Genomic DNA, 8,909 nt, shown 5'->3' with positions numbered 1-8,909 from the left:
AGAGTGTAAAATATAATATTTTCTCATCTTAATTATTGCATTCGTGTGATTATTTGATACAAAAATGCACTCATTATACTTATACTTTGATTCAAGTTGTAATTTGTTAGAAAATGTGAAATTTAGAAGAAAATAGCTAGAAATGACCAAAACGGAAGAAAATGAAAGTTTAGGGACCAAGTTATAAACAATCTAAAGATGAGACGGGTGATGGAATGATGATTTGAGAAAGCTAGGATTCCACTGGATGCAATTAAAAGTCAAAAGAAATTAAATATGGCTGATAAGTGTGTTTTTACACACTTATTTAGCTCACAAACATGACTTAAACATGGATAAAGTAGTTGAATTGTGACTTAATCTCGTTAAATTCATGCAATGTAGGTGTTTCTATGGAAAAGATGGAATTCAGAAGAAAAGAGCCGAAAAAGGACCAAAACGGAACAAAGCGATAGTTCGGGGACCAAAGGTGCAAATATTGGAAAATTGAGCTAAAGTGCAGAGTTAGAATGAAAATATACCAAGTATGAAATTGAGGATGATACAAGACGATTGGAGGAAGAAAGAAGTAACATTGGACTAAATTGAAGAAAAGTGAAAGATGAAGGACTAAATTGCAATTAATCAAAAGATGAGCCGAGCAAATGATCAAGGAATTGATTGACCCAAACATCAAATAGGAGTAAATATTTGATAATGGAACAAAGGAAAGAAAGAAAAGAGATTAAGAAAAGAGAAAACAGAGTTCAGGGACCAAAATGACAAGGTTGTAAAGTTACAACCTTGCGGCCGCATGTAACTATACCATGCGACCGCACATGATCTAGCAGGGATTTTTTTGGGCTGAAAATTTGAACCATGCGGCCGCATGGCTTTAAGTTCGAAAAAAAATCTGAACTTCCGTTTTTAATTGAAACTCTTTCGGCGCTCCGTGAGGACATGATATAAAAGCCAAAATTCATCAGAAATAGGGCAGAACGTCCAGGGAGAAGAAGAATACAACTTTTGGAGACAAGAAACACGAACTTGAAGTCAATTTCACAAGGATTCAAGCAGGTTTTCAAAGTTTTATTTAAGATTTCAAGAATTTTCATACGGGTGCTATTCTTTCTATTTATTAATTTCGTTTTTTCTGTAGTTATAGGTTTTCAATTACTAGGTGATCGATGAACCGTTGTTTGTTATTTTAATTCAATATTCCATAAATTTAATATAAAGACTCGTTTGGATAATTTGATTGGTTTACATGCATTAATTTTCTTCCGCAATTAGTGGTCAATGATTGTGTGAGTGTTGATGACTTATTTCTTACATTCGAGAGAAGTGGAATAGGTTCGATAAGGTGTAAATTAACATATGGTCCGATAGGGGATAGAGATATACCCCTATGCTTTATGTAATTCTTAAATTGTTCACAAAACTACATGCATTCTTGTATGTTTGCATCATTCATAGAGATATAGGCTGGTGGTGTGCAAGAATAGGTCTAATATATATCGAGAGAGTATATTGGATAGAATTAGGAACATTGAATTGGCAAATTTTCATCGAATCATTAATTTTAAGAAATTAGGGTTTTTATAACTTCAATTGGGGATTCGCGATCCTAGTGACTTTAGTTTGATTCATTTCCATAAATTAGCTTTTGAATTTGCATAATTTCATTTACTTGAGTGTTTAAGTCGTTTAATTAGAGAAATTTCGAAATTAGGGTTTCTAATTGAGAAATTAGGGTTTTCAATTGAAATTAGGATTTTTAGTTGAAATTAGGGTTTTTAATTGAAATTAGGGCTTTTTGCATTTAGACCATATTTTCACTTAATTAGATTCGGTTAAGGCTAGATTATATAGAATTGAACTACTCAATCTCTGAGGGACGATATTCGGACTTTTTAAAATCCACTTTATTACTTGTTACGAACCGTACACTTGCGGTAGTTTTAAATCGAAAGAATTATTTCGTGAACAAGTTTTTGGCGCTGTTGCCAGGGATTGAGTATTCGTTTAATTTTATTCAATTTAGCATTAATTCGAACTTTTTATTTTTAATTTATTTTAGTTCATTCTATTTTATTTCTAGTTAGTTATATTACATAAGTGCATATTTTAGTTATTTAGGTCTTTAAATTGAATTCTATTGCAGAATTGCATGCCAAGATCTGCTGAAGGAAATCTACTCCCAGCCGACCTAGAGATCGAACGAAGTTTTAGAAGAATGCAGAGAGAAAACAGAACAGCGAGAAATCAGATGGAGAACGTACAACACAATCCTGTTGTACAAGCCAATGAAAGAGGGGAAGAAGATAAAGGAAACATGCTCGTTGGAGAGTTCATGACCCCTCAAATCATTCAAAGCCAGTCCAGCATTGTGTATCCACCGTTCGGGCAGCCAAATTTCCAGTTGAAGACAAATATGATACAACTGTTCCAGAACGGACATCAGTTTTATGGAAGAATTGAAGAGAATCCACACACGCACGTCTCGCACTTCTTAGAGATGTGCCAGCACTTCAGATATCAAGGAATCTCTGACAACGCCATAAGATTAAGATTGTTTCCACATACTCTGCGGGACAAGGCGATTGAATGGCTTGATTCTCAGCCGATAGCCAGCATTACTACCTGGAATGACCTAGCTCAGAAGTTCTGTACTAAGTTCTTCCCACCGGCCAAGATTGCAAAGCTAAAGCACGACATATCTATCTTCAGGCAAGGTGAATCTGAAAATTTTGATAAGGCTTGGAACAAATTCAAAAATCTACTAAGGAAGTGTCCGCACCACGGGATTAGCAAGGGACTTCAGGTCCAATATTTTTATGCAGGGCTACTTCCAGCTTTCAAGAGCATGGTCGACTCTTCAGCTAATGGGTCATTGTCCACAAAAACAATTGATGAAGCATTGAAGTTATATGAGACAATGGCTACAACCTTAGCAATGTGGACCATGGAACAAGCAGTACCAAAGAAGACACCAAGAGTTTATAAAGTGGATGTATATTCAGCGTTATTTGCTAAGATTGATTCCTTATTTCACAAGGTTGAAAACATTACCCAGTCAGCTAATGCAGCGCAGGTGAAGAAGGCAAATTGTGAGGAATGCGGAGCTGAGCATGTGACAGCAGAATGCCCAATTTTGACACAAGGAAAAGAGCAAGCAGATTTTGCTCAATGGGGACAACGCCTGCCAGAATAATGTGTATGGAGAGACCTTCAACCCAAACTGGAAAAAGCACCCCAACTTTTCTTAGAGCAACCAAAATTAGAACAGGCCACAAGGGTAATATCAACAGCAAGAGAAGAAGCCTCAATTGGAAGAAATGTTCGGCAAATTCATGGAACAGACCAACCAATATATGGAGGCGAACAACCAATTCATGAAGAAGATAGAAGCCACTCTTCAGGACCAGAATGCAGCCATTAAGAATTTAGAAACTGAGATAGGACAGATGGCAATTGCATTAACAGGTAGAGCACCAGGCAGCCTGCCAAGTAACACAAAAGTCAATCCGAAAGAGCATACAAAGGCTATAACAACGAGAAGTGGAGTGGAATTGCTTGAGAGACAAGTGAATAATCCCGTGGCAAACGGAGAAGATGTGTCTCCTGAAGTAGAAGAGATTTTCGAGCAAGAAGAACAGACAGAAGAACCAACACCGAGAGCAAATAAAGAAAACTCAAGGGATAAAGAAACTGTAGCTGTGAACCCCTATGAGCCACCCATACCGTTCCCACAGAGGCTGAAGAAGCAAAAGATGGAACAGCAACACAAGAAGTTTCTCGAGGTCTTCAAGAAGCTCCATATCAACATCCCATTTCCTGAAGCACTGGTTTAGATGCCTAGCTATGTAAATTTCCTGAAAGACATCCTATCAAACAAAAGGAAGCTAGGAGATCACGAGACAGTTATGCTAACAGAGGAGTGCAGTACCAGGATCCAGAGAAAGCTCCCGCCAAAATTGAAAAATCCAGGGAGTTTCACTGTCCCTTATACCATTGGTGAATTTTATTTTGATAAAGCTTTATGTGATCTTGGTGCAAGTATTAACTTAATACCATTGTCTTTTTTCAGGAAATTAGGATTGGGAAAAGCTAAAGCTACCACGATGACCTTATATCTGGCTGACAGATCATTAACACATCCACGAGGAATAATTGAAGACGTGTTGGTTAAAGTGGAAAAGTTTATATTCCCAACAGACTTTCTGATTCTGGATATGGAAGAAGATAAAGATATTCCTTTAATACTAGGCAGACCATTCTTAGCCACAGACAGAGCTTTGATCGACGTTCAGAATGGGCAGTTAATACTGAGATTGGGAGAAGAACAGGTTTCATTTAATGTCTTCAAGGCCATGAAACTGCCAATAGAGACTGACAGGTGTTTCAGGGTTGACATGATTGATAAAATGATTGAAGAGTCATTTAAACTGCAAAACCCATCAGATGCATTGGAGGCTTGCATTGCATATTCTAAATCCACAAATTCTGATTCTGAAGACATAGAAATGTGTGCAAGATTTTTGGTGTCCAACCCACCATACAGGCGGAAACGATACTTTGAGGAGCTTGGGACAGGGCCAAAGAAATCATAGCCATCTATTCTGAAGCCACCAAAGTTGGAACTTAAGCAGCTGTCCCCACACTTAAGATATGCATATTTGGGGGAGTCCAATACACTTCCAGTGATAATTTCAAACATGGTTAGTGAAGTGGCGGAGGAAAAATTGCTTAGGGTGCTTCGAGATAACAAGCAAGCAATTGGGTAGACCATAGCTGATATCAAAGGGATCAGCCCTTCCTTATGTATGCATAAAGTTCTCATAGAGGAGAATTTTCGACCAACAGTTGAAAGTCAAAGAAGGCTAAACCCAAACATGAAAGAGGTAGTAAGAGCTGAGGTGATCAAACTTCTGGATGCTGGAATAATCTACCTGATATTAGATAGTAAATGGACTAGTCCAGTGCAAGTTGTACCCAAGAAAGAAGGAATTATAGTGGCTCAGAATGAAAAGAACGAGTTGATTCCGACAAGGACATTAACAGGGTGGAGAGTTTGCATTGATTACCGCAAACTAAATACTGCTACAAGGAAAGACCACTTCCCTCTTCCATTTATAGACCAGATGTTGGAGAGATTGGTAAGCCATTCCCACTACTATTTTCTAGATAGGTATTCAGGTTATAATCAGATAGCAGTGGCACCGGATGATCAGGAGAAGATCACTTTCACATGTCCCTATGGTACCTTTGCATACCTAAGAATGTCATTTGGACTTTGCAACGCTCCTGCTACATTTCAACGATGCATGATGGTAATTTTCTCAAATATGGTAGAGAAATTCATTGAAATCTTTATGGATCACTTCTCTGTCTTTGGGACCTCATTTGATGAGTGTTTGGATCACTTAAATTTGGTTTTGCAAAGATGCAGAGAAACGAACTTAGTATTGAACTGGGAGAAATATCATTTCATGGTTCAAGAGGGAATAGTCTTGGGACGTAGAATATCGGCAAAGGGGATAGAGGTGGATAAGGCGAAAATTCAGGTTATTGAGAAATTACCACCACCTACATCAGTAAAAGGAGTTCGAAGTTTCCTTGGGCATGCAGGATTTTACAGGAGGTTTATAAAGGATTTCTCTAGAATGACCAAGCCTCTGTTCAACTTGCTAATGAAAAAAGTATCTTTTGAGTTTAATGAGGAATGCTTGATAGCGTTCAATACTTTGAAGGAAAAACTCACAACAGCGCTTGTGATTGTGTCACCTGATTGGGATTTGCCTTTTGAGCTAATGTGCGATGCGATTGATCATGCAGTTGGTGCGGTATTGGGACAAACAAAGAATAAAATCTTTCATGTGATATACTATGCAATTAGAACTTTGAACGATGCCCATATCAACTATGCTACGACCGAGAAGGAATTGCTAGCTGCGGTTTATGCATTCGACAAGTTCAGATTGTATCTTGTTGGGTCTAAGATTATCGTCTACACAGATCATGCTGCTCTGAAGTATCTTATGACAAAGAAGGATGCTAAGCCGAGATTGATCCGTTGGATATTATTGTTGCAAGAGTTTGATATTGAGATCAAGGATAAGAAGGGCAGTGAAAATGTGGTAGCCGACCACCTATCAAGATTGGAACGGGATGAACCTGAGATGTTAGTTGACATCAATGAAATCTTTCCAGATGAGCAAATTTTTGGAGTAGAAATAGTCCCATGGTACGCTGATATCTTTAACTACCTTGCTAAGTCCATCCCGCCACCAGACTATTCTAGCCATCAAAGAAAGAAGTTCTTCGCAGAGCTGAAGTATTACTTTTGGGAAGATCCTATTCTCTACAGAAGAGGCGCAGATCAGATAATCAGAAGATGTATTCTTGAAGATGAAATACCTAAGATTCTAGAACATTGTCACTCTTTTGCATATGCTGGGCATTTTGGAGCTTCAAAGATTGCTGCAAAGATACTACAGTCGGGTTTCTATTGGCCTACTTTATTCAGAGACACGTTCGAGTATGTGAAGAGATGCGATAAATGTCAACAAACTGGAAATATCTCAAGAAGAAATGAGATGCCACTAAATTACATCTTGGAGGTTGAAATATTTGATGTATAGGGAATAGACTTCATGGGACCTTTTCCCCCATCGTACTCAAATCAATATATCTTGGTGGCCGTTGACTATGTCTCTAAGTGGGTGGAAGCTATTGCATTGTCTACTAATGACGCGAAAGTGGTGATAGAGTTCTTGAAGAAGTACATATTCACAAGATATGGTACACTGAGGGTAATAATAAGTGATGGAGGCAAACACTTCATAAATCGTCAATTAGAGCAGCTGTTGAACAAATATGTGGTAAAATATAAAGTAGCAACTCCATATCATCCACAAACCAATGGGCAAGTTGAAGTTTCGAACAGGCGGTTAAAGAGAATACTGGAAGTTACAGTGAACTCATCCCGAAAAGATTGGTCTAAGAATTTGGACGATGTACTGTGGACATACAGAACAGCATTTAAGATACCAATAGGAATGTCTCCATACCGCCTGATTTTTGGGAAAGCGTGTCATCTACCATTGGAGTTGGAGCATCGAGCATATTGGGCTATGAAACAGTTGAATATGGATCTCAAACCTGCTGGTGAAAAACGACTGCTACAACTTAATGAATTGGATGAGATGAGAATGGAAGCTTACGAGAACTCAAAGTTGATCAAAGAGCGCACCAAGAGATGTCATGATTTAAACATTCAGAGGCCAGAGTTTGAAGTTGGGCAGAAAGTGTAATTGTACAATTCTAGACTCAAACTCTTCCCAGGAAAGCTAAGAACAAGGTGGTCGGGTCCCTATACCATAACTAAGGTGCCATAACTAAGGTGATGCAATATGGGGCTATTGAAATGAGTCACGAGACCAAAGGCACTTTCATCGTCAATGGGCAAAGGCTGAAACACTATTGGGGCTGTAATTTTCCTAAGCAGAAGTCCACTGTGCAACTCAACAACCCAACGTGAAGAAGATGCAGGAAAGTCGAGCTATCGACCATAAACTAGCGTTGGGTGGGAGGCAACCCACTGTATCCTTCAATTTATTTTATTGCATTTGTTTAGAAATTTGTTTACATTTCGTATGTTTTATCAAGTCATCGATCATTCACACATGATAGTTTAGGCACTACACGTTTATAGTTGCATGAGTCGGGGATAAAGAAAGTGTTTTGAGTGTTCGAGTGTGAAGTAATGAATTTCATGGTTCAAAGTCGTTCGTTTTATTTTTCGAGTTTTTAAAAAAAAAATAATATATCGAATATGTAGAGTCGAGTCAATTTTGAAATTGAAAACCAATTTCAGGGATTTTTTTTTTTTAATTTCAAGGTGTGTTTGGGGTATAATTGTAAGTTTGCTTTAGTTTTAAAAAAAACAAAAAAAATTGGCTTGGTCCATGCGGCCGCATGGACAAATCGAAAATTAAAACCCCAAATTTCCTACACCATGCGGCCGCATGGTGTATAAGTGATAGGTATTAACCTGTCACTTGCCATTACAACCCACTAATTTTTTCTTTTTTTTCCCAAACTCACTCTCACACGAACACCCCAATTTTCCTCCCTCAAATTCACCTTCACATACAATAAATCACCGACACACTTATCATTATTCACATCATTGACATTGTTATCAAGAAATTTTGAAGCATACTCTCCAATTTCATCTCACAAAACTCTAAAGGTAAGAAATTTACTTTCTATGCAAAGTTTGAAGCTATTCTTTGATGTTATTGCCATTTTCGAGTTGGGTAAGTGTTGAATTGTGATTGAATTGTGATTTGTGGACTAGCCCTAAGTGTAAATCAAAAGCAAAGTGAAGGAAATTTCCAATGCACACAACGTGTTCGATTAAATGTCAATGAGACATATGATTCGAAATTTTGAACTTTTCAATTGTGTGATGATTTACATCGTTAATGTGAGGCGTACGAGGCGAGAAATCTCATGGAATTTCATTGGAAAACGTTAGCCTCACATATATGTGCACATAACTACATAAATTGCTAAGCCATGTCAACTCACGTCACTAACTTCATCCATGTATTTTCCTAACCAAACGACCTCCGATTGTAGTGAAATTTGGATATATGCTAGACCACAATGAGTACTTTCATATGCGTGGACCTTGTTCGAGGAAATTTTAATATTTCTCGATGATGCTCGGGGCTAAAGTTGGTCACTTAATCATGGGTCGAATTTTCAAAAAAGTGTATGTTAGAGCCATAGTTTTGAGTTTTTCTTATTAATGCAATATTGATGTTACATTGACTTCCATGCATTGAATATTGCACACATTTTAAAGAAAGTTTGGCCGATTCTTGCATGACAATGATAGCCTTCACGTTTTCTTATTT

The 8,909-nt window shown here is 37.8% G+C and overlaps 1 protein-coding gene across 1 annotated transcript; it reads left to right on the top strand.

Annotated features, from left to right (window-relative positions):
• Positions 1–2,497: 2,497 nt before the first annotated feature.
• LOC111395003 lies at positions 2,498–3,193 on the top strand. Its single transcript, XM_023021030.1, has 2 exons — positions 2,498–2,648; positions 2,898–3,193. The coding sequence occupies exons 1-2, from the start codon at positions 2,498–2,500 to the stop codon at positions 3,191–3,193; spliced, it is 447 nt and encodes a 148-aa protein (XP_022876798.1).
• Positions 3,194–8,909: the final 5,716 nt, after the last annotated feature.

Source organism: Olea europaea, chromosome 6, assembly GCF_002742605.1.
Source record: "Olea europaea var. sylvestris chromosome 6, O_europaea_v1, whole genome shotgun sequence".
NCBI lineage: Eukaryota > Viridiplantae > Streptophyta > Magnoliopsida > Lamiales > Oleaceae > Olea > Olea europaea.
Note: the sequence above shows the minus strand (reverse complement) of the source record. Positions and strands in the feature narration are given on the sequence as shown.